At 43.7% G+C, this 25117-nt stretch overlaps 1 protein-coding gene across 16 annotated transcripts in view; it reads left to right on the top strand.

Annotated features, from left to right (window-relative positions):
* Window positions 1-2768: 2768 nt before the first annotated feature.
* KDM6A (lysine demethylase 6A) overlaps window positions 2769-25117 on the top strand; it is a 149282-nt gene continuing 126933 nt past the window's right edge. For 11 of the 16 annotated variants that reach the window (XR_010079755.1, XM_063393057.1, XM_063393058.1 and 8 more), the window contains exons 1-2: window positions 2769-3071; window positions 3276-3339. Coding sequence is in view for 15 of the 16 variants with exons in the window: in XM_063393057.1 (XP_063249127.1) it covers window positions 2914-3071; window positions 3276-3339 (222 nt within the window). In the remaining variant the exon portion in view is untranslated. The remainder of the gene's footprint in view (window positions 3072-3275; window positions 3340-25117) is intronic. The other 5 variants (XM_063393069.1, XM_063393061.1, XM_063393067.1 and 2 more) reach the window with 1 other exon arrangement.

The following is a 25117-nucleotide window of genomic DNA, read 5'->3' on the forward strand; positions in this document are numbered from 1 at the left end:
GTTTAGTTGAGGTTAGGGTTGGGTTGGACTTGATGATGCTGGAGGTCTCTTCCAACCTAATGATTCTGTGTGAATTCAGCTGCACATAGCTTCCAGCTGGACTAGGACTCTGCTTCTGCAGTCTCCTGAATTGCTCTATTGTTCAGCAATCCCTTTCTTCCACAGAGAAATGGTTTTGTCTAGTCTCCTTTCTGCTGATTTATACTCAGGATACTGCAAAGTGGAAACTTTACACCTGAGAGTCAAGACCTGCAGGAATAACCTGCACTGAAATCCTGGATTTATGGCACATTCCCAAGCAGTCAGGCTCTTGGCTCTGATTCTGGCACCTGAGGGAATTGCTGAGAAAATCCATGACAGAGAAGCCATGGACAACACAGATGAACAGAGATGTTTGAGCATAGTGTTTCCACTATTAACAGACTATGGCCCGTTCCCAGAACCAAAAATAACTTGGGTTTTATCTGCATTCCAAGCTGGCAAGTCCTTTAAACACAAATGCCCATCTCTTACACCAATACTCTCAACAAACTAGCTGCTGACTCTTTTATGAAGAACTGCAACATCATCAAACCCAGATGCTTTTTTTTTTCTTCTTCTTCTTGCATTTGCATCAGAAAGCAGAGCTACTTTGCAAGACCCTGGGTTTAAGAGCAGCATGGACACACTGCTGTGAGTCTTCATTTCCATTATATAAGATTTTGTCTTGACCACGTCTCCATTCAGGACCAGAAAACACCCGAAATCCACCTGAAAAACATCACTGACACGTTAGTTTAACACTTACAGAGGCAGAAACATGCTTCAGTGTCGTGAGCACGACTGGAGAGCAGCAGTTAAAGGAGAACCAGCAAGCAGCAGCATCCACGGCATAGGCTGGTCTTTGACCTTGTTCTCAGAATTCCCAAAGACATCTATCTGATGGCTTTACTTTTGCTTTAGTGCACCTGGTAATCGTCAAACAGGAAATTCAAATGGGAAAAGCCAGCCCAGACACCAGAGAAGTGACGCAATGCTGTTACAGAAGGCTGTTCTGATCCATTTCCAGCAAAATGGGGATGAGATGTGCCCTCACACACCCACAGTGGGGCTCAGCTCCTCGTACACACCACAGCAGAACCAAGATCAAATGATCTGCAAACACCTTACTTAAAAAGCCCTGAAGCCTCCTGGCTGTGTGGTACTGTAAAGAGAAACGCTGGGGTCCTGGTTGAGCTGGGGAGGATGGAGGAACCCAAGGATGGTGTGGAGGCACAGGAACAGTGTGGATGTCCCAGTCCTGGAAGTGTTCAACGGCAAGCTGGATGGGACTCCGAGCAATCTGGTCTAGTGGAAGATCCAACCCACGGCAGGGGGTTGGAACGAGATGACTTTCCAGGTCCCTAAAGACAGTCTAATGCTCAGGTAACAATTCAGGTTAATGCTCATCTACAATTCAGGTTGCACCTGCGCTAAGTCGCATGAAGCAGGGAAAGCAAGCAGCAAACCCCCTTTTCTCTCCGCGCCCAAAGAAATTCAGAGCTTTACTTACACGCGAGGCGTGCCCAGAAGCCCGAATTCCCAGGTGTTGCCATGTCCGTCCTTCGCGCTTTTCCCAGCGCCGCAGCCGGGGCCGGGCCGGCCGCTCCGCCCTCACGCCCTGAGGCTCTCCAAGCATCGCGAGACTTGTGTGTCTCGCGCGCAGCGCGCGCGGCGGCCGGCGCCACATGACTGCCGCGGGGGCGCGCGCGCGCGCCGGCGGGGCCGCTCCACCTGTCACGGGCTCCCGGGGGAGGCGGGGCGGGGGGGGGGGCGTGGGCGAAACCAACGGCGGGGGCGGCCGCCGCCCTTCCGTGCGAGCGTTACCCGCCGCCTAAGCATCTCCCTCGCAGCCCCGTTCAGCCCTGTCACCATTCCGGGAAGCCTTTATTTTCCGCTTGTGCCAAGAGCGCCACGCCCGGGGCGGGGCGGAGGGGTGAGAGCGTGCCTGCTGCCCCCCGCCGGTGGGACATGGCGCCTTCCTCAGCGGCGTCCACTCCTCCAGCCCGGAGCCCCCGTTACGCAACTCCACCCGCGAGCGCAGCCCTCCCTCGTTCCTCCTCCTCTTCCCACCCCAGCGCCCGCCACTCCCGATCTCTCCCCCCTCCCCCGCCGTCCGCTTTTAAAGGCGCATCGCAACCTGCTGGTGCTTGCTAATCGAAAAGCTCGTCTGACTGACAGCCTGCTCGACCTATCACAAACAGCGGCTCCCCAAAACCCCACCCCTCTTATCACGCACCAACCAATGGCGTGAGGTCGGCGGGGAAGGCGGGCGGCGAGAGCCAACCAAACCGGAGCGCAGCGGCGGCGGAGCGCAATGACTGACGTAAGTCAACAAAGGTCACGTGGGGCCCGCCGGCGGCGCCGATTGGCTGCGCGGACGCGGGCGGGCGGGGCGGCACGGGGGGGTCGCGGTGGCGGCGCGCGGGGTCCGCGGTGTGACACAATTACAACAACTTTGGGCAGCGGCTCCGGGGAAGTTTGTACGGGCGGCAAAACACACCCCGAGCCGCGGGGCGGGCGGGGAGGGTCCCCCCGGCTCCCCGACACCCCTGCTCCCCGCGCCGCCGGCAGCGAGCGGCGATGTAAACACCGCTCCGCCGCCATCCGCAGCCGCCGCCTCCTCCTCCTCCCCCGAGTCTCCAGCGCTGGGGCTCCCTCCCCCCTCCTTCCCTCCCTCCCACCTCCTCCTCCGAGCAGCGGGGCTTCCCCCCGCCTCCCTCCCTCCCTCTCCCCTCCCCTCCCTCCCTCCCCCTCCCTGCCGGCTGTTGTTGTTGTAATAAAAGTTGTGGTGTGTGTGTGTGTCGGGCACCCCGCCCCGCCCGGCGCTGGGGGGTGTTGGGGGCGCGCAGGGAGGGGGGGGTGCGATCCGCGAGTTAATTACGCTGCGTTTCCATGAAATCGTGCGGAGTGTCGCTCGCCGCCGCCGCCTCTGCTGCTCCTTTCGGTGATGAGGAAAAGAAAATGGCGGCGGGGAAAGCGAGCGGCCAGAGCGAGGAGGACTTCGCCAGCTTGACAGCCCAGGAGAGAGAAGCCCTATCCGGCCTCGACAGGTACCCGCTCCCCACTGCGCCCCGGCCGCCTCCGTGTCCCGGCTCGGCCCGCGCTCCCTCCGTGTCCCCCCGCTCCCCTGCCCGCGGCTCCCCGTGCGCCGCCGCTCCCGGGCCGCGCTCTGCCCTCGCCCGCCCGCCGCGCTGACTCTCGCTAACGCCGGTGCCTCTCTCTCCCCTCCCTCCCGCCCGCTCCCCTCCTCGCAGCCGGCTCTTCGGATTTCTGAGGCTTCATGAAGATGGCGCCAGAACGAAGGCCTTGCTGTTAAAGGTAAGCGCGAGGGTGGATGTGGAGCGGGGATGGGGGGGAGGGGGGGAAACGGGGGATGGGGAGCGAGGTGGCCCCGCCGCCCCTTCCCTCGGGACCCCCGGGCCCGCACGGTGAGTGTGTGCTGGGGCTGTGCGGGGGGCACCGCCACCTCCGCGGGGTCTCCGCGCGTTGCTGCCGCCTTTGCCCCTTTCCTTTTTAAACACCCCCCTCCCCCCCCCCCCCGCCATTCTCCCCGAGCGGGACGAGGGGAGCGTGGCCATGCGGGTGCCCGTCCAGCCCTGGGACGGGAAAGTGGCGGCACCCGGGGCCGGTAGCGGACGGGCCGGGGGAGGGGGCGCGGGGGCGGAGGGGGGGAGGCGGAGGACGAGGAGGAGGAGGAGGCGGCAGCGGGGGGAGAGCGAGGGAGGGAGGGCGCGCTCGGCGCTGCTGACGTTGCCTCTCCCCGGACCCTCCCTCGTGATTTTCGCCCCCAGCCGCCGGGAGCGGAGCCGGGCCCGGCGCCCGCAGGGAGCGCGGGGTCCGGGCCGGGGCGGGCGCGGCGCTGAGCGGCTCCCGGAGCCCGTCAGAGTGACTTGTTTACTCTGCGGGCCCCGCTGCCTCCATGCAGCGTGCCCGCTGCTCAGCGAGCCCCGCGTCCCGCCCGCCGTCCCGGCTTGACAGGGAGCGGGGCGCCCCGCGGGCTGCGGCTGCCCGGCCCGGTGTCCGGAGAGAGGTGTTTGTCTCTGTGGAAAGTTGTTGGCCCTGTCATTTAGTTAAGTAATGGCTGCTCCTGTCGGCCCAAGATGGCCGGACAGGGAGGAGAAAGAGAAGGGGGGGGAGGTAAACACGAAACAAACACCGGGAGCGAATATGGGGAGCGTGGAGCCCCCGGTGAAGGCTGAGGGAAACTCTCCTGCGCATCCCAAGTTCCTTCTGGGCGCTTTCCTGCTGCTTTGCAGCGCCGGTGCCCTCCTTATCAACCTGTAGCACGTTCTGCTGCCCATCCGTGAGCCGCTGACAAAGGCTGTGCGGACCGAGTGTCTGCCAGCTGTGCTTAAAACGCCAAATGCCAGGGAAACATTCGGGTAACAGAAGAGGTGGAAGTGTTTTTGAAATGCCACATGGCAGAAGCAAAGGGGACAGTGCTACTCGGGTTCCTGCTTCCTGCCTTGTTCCTGTCAGTAGTCTGGCGTTTGACACCGCTCATCCCATTGTTGTGCCGGGCTCTGTCGTGGAGAATATTTTTTTTTTCTGCTGCTGGTTTTGGTTGATCTGAAGATTTCACTCTAAAGCGTGTTGAATTGGATAGCCTAGGCCTGTACTTGTGTTTAGGTGTTTATTTCTTGTGTCAGGATTGGAAAAGCTCAATGTCAGGACGTGGGGGGAGGGGGGAGGATGGAAGGAAAAGCAAGTACACTTTCCTTTGTGCTTATATTAAAAAAAAAAATCCTCGCGGTTTCCTTTCGATTTTCAGAGTTATTTATAAGAGCACTTCTTCCCATTAATCAAAAAGGTAGGGGAGTGACATGTCAAACCAGTTAAATAATGTACCTTAACTGTTGGTGGACCAGAACTCGTGTCTGCTCTGTGAATGCTGCTGAGGCTATCGGAAATATTAGACTGAATCCCGCATGGGATAGAGCTTAAGAATGCCAGATAGAAAATAAAAGCTTCACATCTAATTAGATCATCTGTCGCATAAAATCCCTGGTTTAAGTTTTATTTTGCGTACTGTAAAATTAAGTGGTGCAAAGAGCAATTGAGCCTGTTAGTTGAGTTTTGTGCTTTTTCTTACGTATAATGCTTATTTTAAAATGCTAGTCAATTGTAATTTTAGTATATACAATCTGAAGTTGCAGGGCATTTTGGTAGTTTCAAAATACGGTTTCAGAAATGTCTTTGTATGTTCTCTTACCGTATTGATCTGCAAATCCATGCAGTGAATACTAAAAAAATCCACAAGCAAACCAAATATTTTGCTATTTCACCTCAGTTTTTGGATGGTGTTTTGTACATTTATGAATTGCACAGTAACTCGTGATGCATATTCTTTGTAGAACTTGTCTCTGAGAAAGGTAGATTATTTAAGGAAGTAGAAGGATTAAAACGTTGCTGTTCAGTGCAGAGATGTTTGAGAGGAATTTCTTGGTTTGAAACAGTTTCGGTTTTGTTTGTGCTTTTTACTTTGAAGGAACGTGCTTGTGTTGCTGTTACTGATAAGAAGTTGCTATTTTTAAGGTATTTTCTGCTTTATTCCCGTTCTCTGTGTGTGAAGCTTTATGCAATTTATGCTCTATGGAGGGCTTTAGAACAATTAATCTAGCAGACTACTTTAATTCAATGTAGCAGTTATTTGTATAGTAGAAACTGTGGCCGAATATATGTGCAGTTAATTAATAGGTTTTACAGTGATAGCAACAAAATGTTTCCTTTTGTGCATGGAGCAACAACAGCTAACAAAGACCCTAGACTCCATAATTATGAAATCCTGACTGACTGATTTAAGAATCTACGAGGCAGCGCGTTACAGCGTGAGGTTTATGTGCAAGTGTAGCAGGTAAGGAAAACCATTGAGTCATGTTTCCAGAGGAATCCGTCACAAAGGCAGAAATTTATCAGCGCTCCCCTTGGTGTGAGAGGAGCACACCCGTGGTTGAACCTTTTCCAGAGGCTGCCAGGCTGAAGCTGTGAGTGCTCTGTGAGTGCTCTGTGGGGCCTGGCAGTGCTCCCTGGTTGAGGTGGCAGGAGCAGGGTACCTGTCTGCAGAGGCTGATGGGGAGGGTTTGGGTTTTGAGTATTTGGGGAACAGCTCCCTTCCCTGCCTGGGTACTTGTGCAGGAGGAGGAGTCTGTTCTGGGCTTAAATTTGATGCCTGGGTGCAGTAAGATGCTCCTCGTTTTTGTTGGGGTTCGCTGAGGGGTCCATTGGCTTGCAGGGGATGGCAGGAGGCCTTTGCAGTGGGAACTTGGGTTTAACGAAGCCACACCCTGACAGGATTTAGTAGTAAGAAAACTGGGATCTCTTTGAGGGATGGAGGAAGCTTCGTGTCTAGAGCTTTAATTTAGTTGTGGGTTCTATTTGTGCTCCAGGTCTGCAGTCCCCCGTTTTTAGTGGTTTTGCTTTGTAGGATGTATGGGCTGTAGTATCACGAACTAAGCCAAGCTGTGCTGCTGGGTGTAGCAAATCAAAAAAGCAGATAAGATGTGAGTTCTGTACGATTTTATGAATTATTGAAGATATAGACTAAGGGTCAGGAATATTGTAATGTTGCCCCAAGTACATGATAAGCCAAAAGAAACTTTCCTGTAATGATGTACACGCTGTATGGTGACAAAGGGGTGGGATTTTCTGTTGCCAAGATTTTTGCCTTTATTTTGCAGAAAAAAGAGCTTGACAATCATAGGTTGCAGTTAGTGTGGTTTTGGGGAAGAGGAGAGGGAAATTAAGAGATCACCTTTCAAAGTGGTTGAAATGCTGGAAATCCAACGTAGTTTGTCTTGTGTTGGAGAAAGTGCTCACTGTAATGCTTCCGTTGTTGACAAGAACATAACGTGAAAGAGGAAAAAAACCCCAAAACAAAAACCCTGCTGGTGTCTTGATGTCTTACTCCCAGGAAGGCATTCTGGCAGGAGGTGAAGCTTAAAGATTACTTGTGGGGGAGGGCAAGGATATCCATTGTATTGGAAGTGAATTGCAAAGCATTTCTTTTTTCTTCCTTCCTTTTTCTTCCTTTTTTTTTTTGTTTGGATTATTTTGTTTGTTTGTTTTTGATGTTATTTCCAGTGTTTAGGCAAAGTTGACTTGATTGCAGTGACAAACCATTGTTTCATAAGCTGTTACTGGCATCTGTACAGATGTAGCTTGATGTAGCTGGTCCGATGTATTGGGTATAAGATGCTTGTTAATTCCTATCCATTGAGTTTAATCAGTTTGTCATATCCTGTGGACAAAATCTGAAGCATGTTTCCATTTAAAAGTATTGATGTTGAAGTCGATTTAGAGCGATGAAGTAGTCCCACACAATATGCCATGTTTTAGTCTGTTACGTCTCATGATTTTGCAGCCCTTTTGTTTTCCAGCTGCTTTTAAAAATGGTATTTCCTTTGTGTGAAGGCCACACGTATTGAAAAAGTTAACAGTGTGCTTATCTGTGCTTTTATGAATCCTACCAAAGAAGTGCACAGTGACAATATTCCTTCATTTTTCTTACAACTGTAGTGTTGCTTGTTTAAAAAAAGTTTCAGACAGTGTGAATTAGTATATGTTGACTTTGCCTTTTCAGTGTTGACATTAATGTTAATTTCCTACTAATCCATAATAAAATATCCTCGGTTTTATTTATAACAAACTGCTTGAAAAATAATTATGCAAGAAAACATTTTAGCAGGTTAGTGTCAGTGTAGTAGTGTTGTTTTTTTTTTTAATATAAGTTTGGAAACATTTTGGCGTGATTTATTTTCATCAAAACAAAGAAATATTGCTTGAAAAAGAATTAAGAATGTTTGTCTTATATGATGGCAGTACAGGGAATTGAGAAACTGGAAACTGGTACTAGGAGACAGTTGTAAGGCATTTCAGGAAGTGGGCAGCCTCTCCAGTTTCTGTAAATTTAGATCTGAGTTGTTCCTTAATGTTTTTTTTTTTTTAAATGTACTGTGTATTTCCTATTATTGGTTTATTATCTAGTGTACTATCTGTCCTGTGGAACAAGTTGAAGTTGGATAAAATTTTGTAAATTGTGTTAGAGGTGGAACTGGTTTTCTAGCGTTTTTTGAAGGAATCACTTTTTAAAAATGTGTTTCTTGGGTAATTTTAACTGAGCCATAGATTTCTTTAAGATAAATATTTTTTTTGTATGCACTTTGACCTTTGTATTAATAGGGTTCAGTTTTCTAGGATCCAATTAAGGTGTAATGGGTGACACATTCTATAGTTCATGGTTGTACCGTGTTTATACTTGGAAATCACAACCATAGGATATATAATGGTTGGGTATCCTGGTACTTGGTTATAGGTTTGCAGTATTTGTACTTCATCCAGTATTAAAACCAACTTTTTTTAAAAAATGGACATTACACAGTACTGTAAATATAAAATACTTAGCACAAATACTTTCACAACTAGTGTTTGAGACATTTTTTTTTCTAAATAGTGGGATTTTGTTGCTCTAAACATGTTCCTTAATTGTAAAGTACAGTGTTGGTACTACTTCCTGAAGACAAGAAAATTGATGAAGTCAGAAACATTACACTTGTCATTTTAATGTGTTAATGAGGAGAGAAGGATGGATCTCATGTCCACAAACAAAATGCTTTTGTAGAGGTGTAATTAGGATAGCAGGACTCTTGGTGTGTTGGCATTTGCATTTCAGCAAGTTTTTTTCTTCGCTGTCAGGAGACTATTAATTGGGAATATAACGTTGGAATTTTTTTTGTTGTTGTTGAATGCATGTTGCATATTGTAGCTTTAAAATTCTGACCTGCTGAGTCTGGAAGTTGAAGTGGTCCATTCATTTAAGTGGTACGTGTGCATCAAGTTAAGGTAAATCATGCCCTATTTAGTAATCAAATAGCCAAGGTGGGCAGTGGTTCAGGATGGAGGAGAGAGGGAAATACTGCTGGATTTTAGCAGCTGAGGAATAGAGGTTCTGATAAATTATTTAACTTTTGAAAGTGTAAAGAAAAACTGTGGCAAGGGTGGGACAGAACTACTTTCACCCCATTCCAGTAATTTAACCATTGATCCTTCTGTGCATTATGCTGCTTGTGGCCTCTTGCTTTCAAATTTCTCTCTAGGTGAATCCAGCTACAGTATGTGAAGAAGGAATAGACAATCTAAAGCTTTGTTTGAATGGTATTACCCAGGTGTGCTTTCAGCATGGCTCTGTGCTTCTTGCCAGCCTGCATGGCTGTTTGTTCACTGCAGTGGGGTTGAGTGGACTTGGTAATTATAGAGGTAAAACTATCTGCAAATGTTGATACCATCTGAAGTAAGTGTTGAAAGCATCTTCTAGAAGCTATGCCATATGTTTGTTATACCATTTTAGAAAAGAGTAGATGTTTCATGCTTGGATAGCTTGGTACGTGTAGAAGCATTTGTTTTCATTACATTAGTGAGATGATACAGAATTAAAGAGAGTCATGGAAAATGTTTATGGCTATAAAGTGACTTTTTCCTGATTAACCCTTGTCACAGAACTTCCAGTGCCAGAATTGTATGTCATGGCCCACTGTTGTTCTTTATCCCACTGACAATTAGACAAACTTAGGTTCTATGGAGAAATGAAGTTCTGATTTCCAGCCTTACAGATTCATCAATTAAACCTAAGGTTATTCTCAGATGACCGAACAAAAATAGTTCTACTTGGTCCTCACCTGGTAAAATTTTTGGATAATGGGAGGGATTTTGTTGTATTTCCAACAGTCTGAAAGGGAAGGAAATGTGTATATTGGTAGTTGGAGAATACTTAAATAGTTTTGTAAAAACTAGTTACTGCTTAGAGGGCTTGGATGAGCTTCTGCAGAAATGACCTTAGGAAATGGGCTGTGTGAGGTAAGGGCAGAACTGAGCTGGGTGACAGGTTTAGTTTTGGATCAGGTAATTCCAGGTGTCCTGCTCATTCTGTATGCAGACAGGTATATGGATACAACTTCAGTCCTTCAGTGCCATACCTACCTTGTATTTTACATTAAAAACCCATTTAAGTTACTTTTTTTGTTTTAGCCCCTTTTCTTGGTGAAGTCCTGCAGCTGTGGTGTTCGAAGCATGATGTTTTAATAATGTTTTCATAATTAAACATTGAAGTGATGCTTATTAAACTTGATGTGTCATTACAGAGACCAGTTGACTCTTTGTAGAAAATGTTAGCAGTGTTAATTTTGCAGAATGCTTATTTGTAGTTAAAATCAGACAAAATCAAAATCAGTGGGTCTTGTATGGAGCCCTGCAAAGGCTGCCAGGATTTGTATAGGTGCACCTGAGAGGATAAGCTTAGTATCTTACAGAACATTTTTGGTATGAGGAAAGAAAGGAATTGTGTTTAATATAGTTCAGTCTGAGTTTGTTGGATGAGGGAAGTTCAGTAAAGCAAGAAAAAACACTTAAATATTTATTACATGTTTCCGCTTTATGGATAGGCAGACTAAAGAAATAGCTATAGTAGAGTAATTCCTCTGTGGAAAAGCTCTTTCCAAGACTGGCCTGTTTAAATAGGGGTCTGTTCAAAGCTTGTTTTCAAGATGAGCTCTACTGATACTGTCACAAGTAGATGGGGCCATTTAATAGTTTGCTTGTGGCCATTACAAAGTTTGTTGAATGGTACATTTCTAAAATGAGCCTCTGTCAAAGGTTTGCAGTAGTTCAGGTATTAGTCTAGATACTGAATATTATTCTTTGTATTTAAAGGCTCGTAGGAAGGTATTCCTTACATAGAATATTGTTTATCAGGTACTTTCACTTCAGAGTGTGAGAGGATGCAGGGATCACCATCAGAGCTGTATTGACAAATTACCTTCTTTTATGGTTCTTGGATTTTCTATGTAGTGTTCATGGCAGGAGCTTATTTAATTAAGATGTAGAATTAAGACCTCATTTACAGTTTTGTGAAGGGAGTGACTAAAAGTGTGTGATGAATTACAAACAGAACACTGTATGTCTACATATGAATTTCTTTTGTGGTAAGTTGTTGAATTAATTGTTTGTTAAAATGGCTTTAAGTCATTTCCTTTTCTCACAGTGGCATTTGAGGATTATGATTCACTTCTCAATATTGATTGGTTATTAATCTAAAGCAGAGTGAATTGTGAATATGCTTTTCATTAAATTTCTGCTTCCATTATTAGAATTCAGAATTGTGAACAATTTCAGAGTATCATTTGCAGCATTAGGCAAAAGATCCAGTTCAACAGCTTTTAAAATAGAGCCAAGAGATAATTTTTTTTTTTTTGGTCAGTATCCTGTTGCTTCCACCCTAGTTGCCATGTTAACTTTTTATTTAAGCAGTGTTTTCATTATCTTATGTTTTGAAAACTCATTTGCACAGGAATACAGAGTAGAATAATGAACTGAAGTTAAAGTTTTATTTTTAGGTATTTTTCTTCTAGGTAATAGAATTTTAAGTACTCTCTGTAGCTTCCCGTATGTTTCAGTGAAGCTGCCTTCGGGCCTGTGTGATGAACCAGGCTGGAGAACTGTTTCAGCTCAAAAATAACTTAGTAAAATAGAAAACTCACTAGTTTTAAATAAATCACTATTGCAAGTTTGTACTGAGAGGTTTTAAAAATTCAAAGATCCAGCTTCTGGTTGCTCAGAACTGAGTTGGGAGGGATTCCATGGGAAGATTCTGTGGTGGATAAAGGGGCTAGTGAGTGCTGGGAGTTCTTGCAGAGTGCTCTTCTGGAAGCATGAAACCCGTTCATCACCTTGAAATGGAAGAGAAATAGGTGGGTAAGAGATGCCCCTGATTAACTGCAAGCTCCCAAGTCTGCTCCAAACCAAAGGAGAAGTGTACCCCAGATGGAAAAAATGAACAATTACACACTGAGAACTGCAAGGGCATTGCCAGAGCGTGCAGAGGTGCAGTTAGAAAAGTAAAAGCTCAGCTAGACCTGGAGTTGGCTGGAGATGTCAAAAAGTACGGGAAAGGATTTTTCAGGATCATAAACAACAAGCATAAACAGAGGGAAATGCTGGCCCACAGTTAAACAGGAGAGGTGAATTAGCTGACAACCAATGCTAGAAACCAGAGGTTCCCTGCACTTCTTTCACCTCTGTCTTTACCAGCACTCGTGGCCCCCAGATCTTGGGAACAAAAATCCAGTTTCATGCACAGACCTACTGTCTTGGAAGGAATTATTGGGGTGTAAACTATTACAGGAGCTGGATCCCTGTACCCATCTCAGCACGTTAGGAGAGCTGTTTGGATACTGCTGGGAGGCTGCTCTCTGTAATCTCTGAGAAGTCATGGGGATTGAGGAATGTTCCAGAAGCCTGGGAGAAGGCTCATGTTGCCTCATCTTCAAGAGGGGTTTAAACAAGAACACAGGAGATTATCAGCCCATCAGTCTTACCTCAGTCCCAGGGAAACATACGGTATGAATCCTAAAGAAGCACATGATTGGGAAGAGCTGGCATGGATTCACCAAGGGCAAATAATTCTTGGCAAACCTGATTGCATCCTAGCACAGAGTGACCTGCTTGGTGGACGTAGAACTAGTGGTGGACCTTGTCCTCCTGGATTTCAAGGCTTTCCATGCTGTTTCCCACAGCCTCTTCCTGGACAAACCAATGTGTTGTATTCCAGACAAGGGATCTGTGTGCTGTTTAATACCATCATAAGGGATCTGGATGGTGGGGTCCAGTGATCTCATGAATTTTGCTGGTGGTACCAAACTGAGTGGGGCAGTGAACCTGCAGAAAGGACAGCCACCCTGGAGAAAGTCTTGGATGGGCTGGAAGAATGGGTTGAACCTTGCAAAGCTCAGCAAAGGCAAATGTGAGGTCTTGTATGTGGGAGAACGTGATCCAGGAGTGCAGCACAGTCTGAGATCTTTCTGACTGGGAAGCAACTCTCTGGAAATGGACTTTGGGGGTCCTGGTGGATTTAGCTCAGTAAAAATGAGCTGTGTGCTGCTGTGGCAAAGGGACACAGTGGGATGCTGGATTGCACCAACAAGGGCATCACCAACAAAGACAAAGGAGTTATCATTGCACTCTACTCAGTGCTAAGCCACACCTGGAGTATTTGTGTGCAGTTTTGGTGCCCACTATACAAAAAAGATGTGGCCAGGCAGGAGAGGGTCCAGAGAAAGGTTACAAAGATGATCAGAGGACTGAGAAGCTCAAGTGTGACGAATACCTGAGAGATCCTGGTTTGTTCAGCCTTTAGAAAAGAAGGCTTTGGAAGAAATGTTACCAGCATGTTCCAGTACTTAAAGGGTGCCTACAAAGAAGATGGAGACTCCATTTTTACAAGGTATTACATTGATGAGACAAGATTTAGTGGGTACAAGTTACTCCTGGGGACTGACTTCCTATTGAACACAAGAAGAACTCACAAAGAGAACAGTCAGCCATTGGATTGATGTCTCCAGGGCCGTGGTGGGTTCTCCAGTGTTGGACACTTCCAGAATGCAGCTGGACGGTGTTCTAGGCCATCTTGTCTAGCCTGTGTTTTTGCCAGGAAAGGTTGGATCAGATGATTTTTCGTGTTAAAGGAGACACTGCTGCCTGAGAATGGTGAGAATTCACACCATTTAGAGAGTCACACACACCCCACCCAAGACTTCTGGAGTCCCTTTGCAGCAGGGGTGTCCAGTGATCTGGTGGATGGGTGCCCCTTCCAACTCCTTGCTCCTACAGACCCTTGGACACACTTCTTCCATTGAGCTTGACTTTGAATTCCTTGCAGCAAAGACTCAGGCATTGGATTTGTAAAAAGAAATAATTTATTAGCGTGCTACAGCAGCAGGTCTTGAGCTGGGTGCCTGCAAAGGGGGACCCAGAACAAAGAAATCCTTGGGCTTTTATACCATTTTTATACCCTTGCATTGAGGTATTCTCTGATTCTGTGAATGCTGTTCAATTTGCAGACTTAAAAAGCAGTGGAACTCCTTTGAGAGGAAGACTTTGGAGGCTAGGGTGTGTCCTGGTTAGTGTGACACTGTTTCTGTAAGGAATATTTATGAAACTCTTGCTCCTTATTTTCTTATGGGGAATGGAATTACCTGTATTTGGAGGCACGGGTTGCCAGGACTGAATTATACAGAATCACAGAATGGTTTGGGTTGGAAAGAGTCTTGAGTGCTATGCAGCTCCTCTCCTGCTGTGGGCAAGGACATCTCCCTCTAGACAAGGCTGCTGAAAGCCCCATCCAGTCTGTCCTTGGACACTCCCAGGGATGGAACATCCACAACTTCTCTTTCTTCATGGAGAGGAGGGGTGGAATGAGTGCAGTGACTCGTGTTCCTCACTCTGTCTGAAGGGAGACCAAGTATTTGGTGAAGTTACACTGCCACAAGCACATGTGGGACAGATTCAGACCTGAGCATGTGTGCAGCAGCAAGAGTGCCAAAATATATGTAAGGAGGGCTATAGAGGAGAAAACCCTGAATGGAAGAACCTGAGGGATCTAGGTTGAGTGCTTCATAAATTATGTTTGAACCTATGACTACTGAAAATCAGGCCACCATGTGATTTTAGGGACGTGGAGAAATGAAGCAGTCTTTTGGGAAGGTTTTGTGGAAAATAGTGGTATAATAAGACATTTTCAGTTAAAGGAAGGAGAAGAAAGGTTGAAATAGGAGGTGAGGAAGAGTAGGAAACAAAGGAATTGAATGGGTGACTTGGTGATGCAGACCATTTTGGGGGTGAGGGGAATGGCAGTGTGAATCATGGTGTTTTTATTCTTCCCAGCAGCTACCTGAATCTTGTGCTTGGTTACCATCTAAACATTACTGCTGACTTAAGTAACATTTAAGTGTTTTATGGTGCTGGGGTCTGCCTCAAAAGATTTTATAAACAGGGTGAATAGGAACAAAATACAGATAACAAAATTGCAGAGAGTTTGTGTGGAGTGTGAAAAAGCTTAGTAAGTTCTGAGTATAACAGAATTTTCTCCAATTCTGAAATGAAAGTAAGATGTTGTCTGTGATTTTTATGTCTTTTATCTTAGACTGCTGCTTCCCTTTTTCCTCCTTATCCCTCAAGGAAGGGAAGAGTAAAGAAACTTTCTGCTTCTTTCCACAAGGTGAAAATGAAGCCAAGAACTCTCATGTGTCTGTTCCCATGTCATGTTTGGCTGCCTTTAGATTTGAAGGATAAAGAAAGCTGAGCAAATGTGGAAGATACAGATGGATATGTTGAAAGGGCAAGAAATAGTTTAAAGTGTGGAACTGAAAGCCTGTGTAAGGGAGAATGATGCTGATCTAGAGCATTTAACAGTGCAGTTTAATAGAACAAGTGTAGAAAGAGTGTAAGATAAAGTGGAAGAATAAGAAAAATGGAGAACATCCATTATATAACATCATAAAGCATGTCATAGGCAACCTCTGGCAGGAGAGAAAAAGTGGAATGATATTGGGAAGAATAAAGAGCTGCAAAAATTATGTACATTGGTTGATAAACTTTAACGGAGCTTCTGGGCATGTTACAAATATAGTAACTAAGGGTAGATTTTTCACACCGTGGTTCTCTAAGCTTTATTTGTTCTTGGTCTCTGGTGTGGTGCACAGAAATGTGTTGTTTTCTGAGTATTTTTAATCTCTCCTGGGTCTGAATGGTTGGAACGGCAGAGCCTTTGAATTTGTGATTTTGTTAATACTTGAACACTGTAAGTTTTCAAGAGTGGGAGACTACAAAATTCTGAAGGACTAAGATTTCAAGTGTTACTTGTTAAAATTATCAGCAAATTAGGCTAAAGGGTCTTTTTTGCTTCTTAAAAAAATGGTTTTACTTGCTTTTAAGCAGAAATGAGTGTTCATTTGTTCCTTTTTTAATTCAAAGGAAAAAGTGAGAATAATTTATATAATTTCTGAAAAATAAATTATAGAACGAAACTGTTCAGCTAATTTTGAATCAGAGCAGTATATACTTCTTGCTTAAGAGGAAAATACTAAAAAAAAAATTATGTGTGAAAACAGCTGGAAGCATCAGGCAATACAACAGAGATGTGTGTCTGAGCCATCCTCTTCTGGTGTCTTTGTGAAACCCCTCAGACAGACTAAAAATCGTGAATATCCTGAGTTGGAAGGGACCCACAAGGATCATGGAAGTCCAACTCCTGGCTCCACACAGAAAAATACCAAAAATCCCACCCTGTGACTGAGCATAGATCCACATCCTACCTTTAGTATAGGAGCACATGGAATTTAACTAACAATTTACATCTTTGTGCTTGAGGGCTTTCTTTACTGTAGTTACTGTGTGGAGGAAATTAATAGTTGAAATACCTCTTCTGGTTCTATATAGAGAGGATTTGGATACACCTCCAATGTTTATGCTTACAGCAAAGTTAATTTTTGTTGCCTAAGTAAGATGAGATCCCAGAAATCATCAGGGTCCATGTTAACTAATGAGCAGAATTAGGTCTCATTTTCTGCCTTTAAAGGTCTCTGTTAACTTACAAGTTCATGTGTTAAAAATGTATTGCTTCTGACAGTTTTCTGGGATTGGTTATATACTGTCCATCTTGGCTGAATTGGTGGGGTTTTTTCTCTGTATAGTCTCAATACAAGTAAGACTTACAGGTTTAGTTGCTATAAATAATTTGAAAAAAGCATTAATGGTTGAATTAATGAATGGTTCCATTAATGAATATTAATGGAAGCCTGAAAAGGAGACATTTGCTGTGTTAAAAAGGGATAGCATGGCAGAAGCTGTTGCAGCATGGAAATATATTGGGGGCAGATAAATTTGGGACAGGTGAAAGAATTGTGGAAGAGTGTCAGGCTTCTTTAGGTAATTGTGGATGCTGAGGATATGATCATTGCATAGAACTGTGTTATCTGATCCTGGAGATTGTCTTCAGTTAATCTGAGGGTGTAAATATGTTCAGACTCTGTGAGGAAAAACGTGGAATTAGTGTTGCAGTCTGTTTGTTCCCTGCCAGTAAAAATGCTGTCATCTTAAATTGTGTTTTTCTTTATGAGTTGATTTTCTTTCGTGGTGGTGGATTGTTTTTTGCTTCTGAATGGTAGAATGTTTTCCTGTAGTGCCAGTTGCAAACTTGCAGCTTGCCTGTATTGTGGCCAAAAATCTGAGAACAATGACGACTCCATTATGTGCAGTGAGAAAGGAACGTTTGTACTACTTGCTTTTAATTGCTAATTAAGCCAAGTCCTCGGTAGTTTGAAAGAATGGAATAGTTTATGCCTTCTACTTTAGACTACTATTTGCTACTTGGTTGTGGAGAATGACGGAAGGGGTGATTTTTATGATGGTTTTCTGGATGAAAGTGAAAGTGTTTAAGCACAGTCATTTTCCACAAGGAGCTCTCAGGATTCAGGGAATGTGTGGTGCCTGTGGAACTGAGGAGCAGCTTTGGATTTCTGTGCTGCTGGAGAAGGCCAGGCAATGCCATCTGCCCTTCCTCAGGTTAGGTTTCTGTATTCAGTTTAAAGGTAATTTCAATTTTTACAGACAAGCAGCAGGGGTCTTCTAGAAAAACCTTGTACATATTTTGAGATTATTTCAATTTGTTCTTGATTATTATTATTTTTTTGAGATCAGAGAATGAAGCTATCTTAATAGAGTACAGCACTGGTTCCAGTGCATTAGAACTCGCTGACTTTAAAGATTCTTCAGCACATGTGGGTAGGAATTTTCTGACTCCAGGAAACTCTGCTTCCAGAGGGATTGGTAGGCAGATATGCAGATTTACCAACTGAAAGAGAAAAACAAGTTTCAACTACAGGTCATTCCGCAACTTTTTCCTCAGGGCTTTCTCACTTCCACAGCCAGAACTCAAAAATGGAACAAACTGATTTAGAGCAATTCATTAATGAGTAGCTTAGGATCTGTCAGGCTTTAGACAGCTGGGAAGGAGAAGAAACACATTCCTGCTCCAGTAGCTTCATTTTCATGATTTTTCTGCAGTATTTGAGAACCTTTCCAGGTTCTTTTCATGTCATGGCTGAAGCAAACTCATTCTCATAGAGAGAGTACCTGTTTCACTTGCCACCTTGTTTGTCAGTGATTTCTTTTTCTAAATAAAAAAATACAGAATTGCTATGGAATAGTACTTACTGGTACCTGGGTTTAAGAAGGAATTTGCTGTCAGATTTGGACAGCCTCTTGGTGTTGATGTTCCCACGTGGATCTCAGGCTCTGCTGCTGTACCTGTGCTGGCATTTCCTCTGCTCTGACAGGAGTTTTCTCTGTAGCATCTCCTGCAGTGTCAGAATCAAACCCCTCAGAGCTCTGTGCTGCTGCTGCAGTTGAAGGGTTGTACCAAGGTGTGTGATTTTTTTCTTGCCCTTGCACCTGAACATGGTTTTTGTGTTGTCTGCAGCTGGGGCCTTTGTGCACTGTTGAGACATTGCTTGTGGGAAAAGAGTTTTGTGGATGAAAACTGCAGTGTGAGAGGAATGACCAGTGTTATTTAGGTGGCAGGTAGAAGAACATTATTAAACATCAGATGATTTGTAAGATGATGCAGCATTTATTGAACCTGATAGTGCTTGTTAAATTGGGAATTCATTTGTCTAGAAGAAATTCACATTTTTCCTAGAAATTAACAAACAGGTACTGCATGGGTAGGGGAAGGTACTGAGATACTGCCTCTCCTTCCACAGTCAGATAAGTCACATTAATTTAGTTGCAACTTCTGAAGAGTTTGGTTCTTATTGTAAAGCTGAATTCTGTTACTCCTTGAAATGCATATTTGAAGTGAAATGTTGAGTTTTCTTCCTGCATATAAATCAGGATCTTGGCATTTGATTATCCCTTTGGTTGGACCTCTTGCTTTGCAAGAACTTAAAGGAAGAAGATGCTCTTGGAGCATCTTGGAGATGCCCTTGGAGCAATTTTGGAGGTGTACCTCTTGGGAGGCACAGCTGCACAGCACTTGGGGATTCAGCTGAAACAAAGGGCAGAGTTTCTATTGCCAAGTGGCATTTACTGCAGAGGAGTGCCCGTGGGTTTGCACCTACATGTCTGTATGAAGCTGTAAATCTGTGTAAGTTGTCTTGTCTTTGACAAAAGCTCCACCGCATGTGTAATGTTGCCCTCCTAACCTCTCCAGCAAGTTACCAGATTCATTTTCTGGTGTTTCCCCATCATGTTGTCATTGTCCCCTGCCCCCCTGCAATTTTAGATCTGGCTATCTTAAATTTTGCAAGCACCTGGCCTCCTGTCCTGTAAGTGTCATGATTTGTGCTGTCAGTCATAAGCTGGCACACAGTGGTCTGAAGAGATGTGGGTGAGGGGGAGATACTCATTAATTTTAGAAAAAAATAGTTTCAAACTGTGTATTTTTAGCATTACTAAATTCACCACCTTTCCCCAGGTCTACTACTCTGCTTTGCTGTTACTGGATGAATAAATATGCAAAATTAACCCAATTAATTGTAATAGCACATCGTAATATGTACATATCTTAGAATGATCCTCAACAGCTTTCTCTTGGATGCTGTCATACAAGTATTTAGTGTTTTATTTCAGTGCGTGTGGCTTGCATTACTGTGGAGAATTCCCTTTAATTTAGTGTCATCTACTATTAGGCAGGCAGACTGCAAAAACTGGTGTTCTGTCTGAGCTCTTAGAGGTTTGTGCTCTGTGTTTGCAGTGAAGGAAATGTTGAGACTGTATCACTCTCTACAACTCCCTGAAAAGAAATTGTAGCCAGGTGGGGGATCGATCTTTTCTCCTGGGAAAATAGGATTGGTCTTTTTCAGCCTTAAACAAGGTTTTCTCTTGGGCTACACCATTCAATGAGAAAGTTATTTTATGCTTATCTTACCTTGTGTTTGACTACTCTAACCAATGGAAGGAGGATCTCCCAAGATTTTGGGAAGTAGCCTGTATTTGTGACATGAATCCTGTTAATTGTTCAGTCTAAATATAGGCTTCTAAAATACGAAAGATTTTGCTTCTCACAGTCTGAACAGAGCTGAAAGAAAGATCAGAGTGTGGAGAAGGCTTGCAATGGTTTAAGAAGCCCTCCCTGAGGGGGATCCCACCCTATAATGGATTTTTTTTTTCTTTTTGTTTTGAGGCTGCTCTCAATTGCAAGCCTCCTGTACCTGATGTTTGCCTCACCCGGAGATCTGTAGGTCAGATACAAACTGACCTATTTGTTGCATCTGCCACTTGAGGTCAGGGAGTAGGTGACTGCTGATGGTTGGAAATGAATCCTGGAAATGAAGGAGATGCAAACTGAGCCTTTTGGGGGAGTTTTGAGTGTGCAACACATCCCTCTAGCAGAGTTTTCAGGAGAATGAAGGGATGTTTGAGAAAGGCATAGTATCATTTACCTAGAGACGGCTTAGCCACAGGTAGTCCCCCTGGAATGCAACTACTGAGGTTGTTGTAAAATAAGGATTATTTCTTCATCTTCACTGAATACTCACTGTTAACAGCACAGAATTTGGGTTTGTGCAGTGGAGTTTGTTCTGTGGGAGCTTGTGACCTTCCAGACTGGTCTACCAAGACTTTTGGAACCCATCAGTAAATGAAGTTATGCCCATGGGCATAAATTTAACTCTGACTTCCATGAGTGACATTTGTTTTTTCAGGTCTGTAATGTGCATGTGCTCTTTGCCCCTGTCTGCACCTGAAGCAGAGCTGCTCATGTTACATTTTCCAGGCTGCTTCCTGGGAAGACCCAGCTCTGCTTTTTTCCCAATTTGTTTTTTCCCCATACCCAATGATTTACCTACCTACACCAATACTGAGATTTGCTGTCTGGTGCAGCTGCTGATGGTTGTGGTGGCTTCAGTGTCCCTGAGCCCCCTTCCTGCCTGTAGAATCACAGTGGATTTCTTAGGGCACAGAAATATTTTATCATTTCATCATTAGCAGTCAGGATCATGACATTCCTCAAGGGGAAAGCATAATGTAACAGTTCATACTTTTTTGTTAAAATACCTTGACTGCAGAGTACAGCTGCCACTGATACAGCTGAAATACCAACAGCTGCTTTCCAGTACCCCATGTCACATCTTTGTGAGCAGAACTGTGTATTTCCTGTTTTCAGGACATTATTTAGTTGCTCTGAGCCTTCTGGGAGGCCTCACACAAGATTCTGCTTGCTAACAAACTATGTGTTAAATTTTATTGACAAAGGTCTTTTCACTTTGTATTTTTATACTTTAGCATGTCACGCTGAAAACCTGTTTCACCAACTTAGAGCTACAGTTTCTATTTAAAAGGTGTATTTTATACAGATAAACTGTACAAAAATAGTGGTAGTGATATTACACTGTGATCACTGGAGACAGTGGTGGCTTTCTGATATTGAAAGCAAGTAGCAGCATTAGGACATCAGTACTGAGAACAGCAAATCGCTAATTTTGAAACACCACACCAGATCTACACTTGGGTTATGAAAATGAATAATAAATCAGCTATTTAATTTTTGATCCCTGTACAAAAATGACAGCAGAATCCAACTATAATGCTGCATTTTTGCTGGATCTGCTGTTTTATAATTTGCTTTTGGTCTTGTTGATATTTCTGGTTTTGAGAGAAAAATTGTCTTTTTTTTTTCCTTAGAGCATTAAGATCATTTTGAAATACTAGGTGACAGTGGCTGCTTATATGTGTTTTGGAAAAAGGAGCAAGTCTGAGTCTAAAGCCTACCAGATAAATGATGCAGCAGAAAGTGAATTATGTGTGTCTGCTCATCTGGAAGTGGGTGGAGGGAACATCTTTGGGAAAAAAAAAAAAAAAAGGGCTGTGAACCATTACTTGGAACATACTTTAGAGAACTTGGGACGGTAGCTTGGTGTTCCAGATCTTTCTGAAGTGTGTGACCAGGGTGATTGCTGAGGGCCTGGCTTTCTTGTAGCATGGTGGTGTTATCTCTGGAGGTCAGAGAGCTCCTCCTTGGCTGCTGTGCCATGGCAGGCAGTGTGTGCTGGGCACGAGACATCCAGAGATGTTCAAGGAGTGATATCCACTCTTTTTTCTGTGGGGGAGGGTGGTGTGTGTTTGTTTGCTTTGTTGTTTACCTCATTTGTTAACAAACTTATGAATAACTATTTGTTTTTTCTCTTCAAAACCATTTTGATTTCCTACATGATGTTTTGAAAGCGTGTCACAGAACGTGTCATGCTGCTGAGTTTTTTACTCTTTAATTTTTCGTCCCTGGGGAGTTGTTAAACTAAAACTTTTCTTGAAATTTTCTAGAATATTATTTCGAAACAAGAGAGTTTGAAAAGCAGTATTCTTGGTAGAAAAGAAAGCTGGTTTGTATGAGCATGGAAATGTGTTAGTACTTGTCCTGTGGAGTCAGGCTGAAATTAAAGCCAAATTAATATCTGAAAGACCATAAGAAGTGGGTTTGGTTCTTAAAAAATGAAATATATTTGCTAAAGAATTACATTCCTTCATTAATTAAAATTTAAAACTGAGATTCTCTAGAGAGTCTCCAAGCACTGATCCTCGCAAGTGTTTATGTTGTTGAAGCAGGACAGATAGCAGATAGTGTCTGTGGGCTTTAGTTCTGTGGTTATTCTCTCCACTTACAGTGCATTTGCCTCCTGTCTGGACAGTAAGGATATGGTAGTTCAAAATATTACAAATTTAATTTTACCTAAAGTTTCTCAAATACTCTTATTCAGAGGTGCCTCAAGGGCATATGTCCTTTGCTTAACAGTTCAGCTCTTTATAGTAAGTATTGGTATTGGTCTGTTCTCACTTGAATAGAAATTGTTTCAAAAGTCTTGTGCAGACTCTTTGAGAGGGAATATGAAAGAATACATAGATTTATGTGAGAGTTTCTAGTTATTCTTCAAGCCTGTCCCTTCACATTGTATGTGGCTGTGTCTCAGATACACAGGTATATGTAATGGCATTACATTTATGAAAATTGCTGTCTTATATGTGGCACCAAAGAGTACTTAAAAGAACCCTTTTGCTTCTACTGTTTACATTTAAATACTGTTCAAGAGCCCAATTTTCTGATGCTTCAAATACTATTTTAATTTTCAGTCTAAAATGATATATTTATTTGACAACACTATTGTTAGGCTGGAATAGCTCTTATCTTTCCCTGGTGTTTGTCCTGTTGGTACTTGTAAAAAAGTCATAGTAGCTTTTGGTTTGCTAAGGTAAATAATTTGACATGTTTAAACTTCTTTCACAAGAGACACTCTTCTTTCCTCTTACCCCTGCAGTTCTCTTCTGAATTTATTTAATTCCTATCTTTACTGAATGCAAGGAAATTGTATAGAATCTGCTGAGATGATTAATATTTCTGCTTTTAGAACAGGTTTTTCTGTCTCTTCTGTGGTAAGAGCTTGGGAATATGAACTGGAACTATCAGGAAGCAGATTCAGAACAAGATGGTTCCCTGCAGTTACTCTGTGGAGCTGCTGGCTGTCCAGTATTGTTAGTGTGAGATGAGTGGACATGGTTTTAGAAAGTGGTGGGGAAAATTAATCGAAGGAAAATCCATCAGGAGCATTTCCCATCTGTGCCTGGAAAGTTTCTGAATTAAATTGATGTAGTCTGGAAAAATAAAAAGGAAAAAACAAAAACAAACAAACAAACAAAAAAAAAAACCCCACTGTATGCTAATCTTTCTTTTGCTGCTTTTTCAACCATGTGGGTTCATGTAGAAGCTGTGCTCATCTTTTATTATTATTTTGGTCCATGTGCTGTTCAAGTAAATACAAAGACAGGTTGCTGCTCAGGGCTGACTATTGGTCTGACTTACCATTCTCTTATTTTAATTTTGCTGGAAGTCCATCCTCTGTTGAGCTCCAGAATCCTTTATGCTTATTTTCACCTGCCTTATGCTGGTAGCATATACCCATCTTGGTTTGTTGACCTATAATCCAGTAATTAATATACGTGAGATTTTTTTTCAGTAGTTTTAATAAGGCTGTTCAGAGCTCAGGCTCTTACGTGGCTGTGTAGTGTTTTACTGCTACGTGTCTCCCAGGCAGCCTTTCCAAAGCCATCTGAGGGGTGTGGTTTGGAGTTGCAATTTCCTTACCTCATTTACAGTTGATAAACCTAAAATAAGACTGTAAATTCAGTCCAAAGGCCAATACCTTATCATGGCAAATTATGGAGATAATTATAGGATGATAGGCTGCCACCCATAAGAGTAGTTAATATTACAGCAGTTCTCCTTTTATGTTGAATTTTGTGCCACTTAGACACCATAAAATACGTGTGAAAATGGATTTTAGGTAGAGGTTGGCCTTACAAGAAAAACGAAAGCACGTTGAACTGCTGAATGTGAAACAAGTGCAGGAGACTGACCCAGAGTCTCAAATCTCATGCCATTACTGCACAGGAAGAATAAATTTTGACAAATTTATTTACTCCAGCTTCAAGTTGTGCAGTGTAAGGGCTCAGCCTTATGGCAGAAAGGAGGATGAGGTTGGGGTTGCTCCTTCGAGTCTGGCTGCATGTGAGAGGGGCTGGCATGACATGAGCAGCCATGTCCCCACACATGGAAACGTGGAAATAAAATCAGCACGAGCCTCAAACTTTGTTTTGATGTTCCACAAAGACTTGGAGTTTTCCAAGTTATCTTACAGTAAAAGAAGTTTGAAGTGTATTTTCAGCATCCTGGCATTTGTGGGGTACTTTCCATGCCTTGGACAGCAGCTCAGGCCTCCTGCACCTCAGGAGATGCCAGTTCTCCAGCTGTGGCCTAAAGACAAAGTCAAAATTCTCTTTTGCTTGTGCAAGTGTTATTTATGTTTCCAGGCTTAGGCAGAAAGGTTACCCACCTCCTGTTGCTTTCACTGGACGGGCCACAGGTGGTCCAGAATGATGAGGTTTGCTTTTTTTGGATGTAAGAAAATCTGTTACTGCTGAAAACAATGAAGAAAAGAACCTTTTGTACTACAGTTGACACTTTAAAAGATTGACATTTGGGACTGACTTGTGTGCTACCCTTCTTCTTTTATGATTGTTTGAAAATGTTTTTAATTTAAATTTGATACATTTTCAACTGCTCTTAAACCTTCTCACCTTTGTGTTTTTTCATCCTCCCCAGGCATTCCCTGCAGGGGGATAATCACTTGTTCTCTTAGTGACTGGCATGACTGAAGTGATTATTTTGTGGAGATGTTTTGTGTAGGGTGGGTGATGATGGGAGGCTGTTGTGCAACAGCCTGGA

This window comes from Prinia subflava, chromosome 3 (genome assembly GCF_021018805.1).
Source record: "Prinia subflava isolate CZ2003 ecotype Zambia chromosome 3, Cam_Psub_1.2, whole genome shotgun sequence".
Lineage (NCBI taxonomy): Eukaryota > Metazoa > Chordata > Aves > Passeriformes > Cisticolidae > Prinia > Prinia subflava.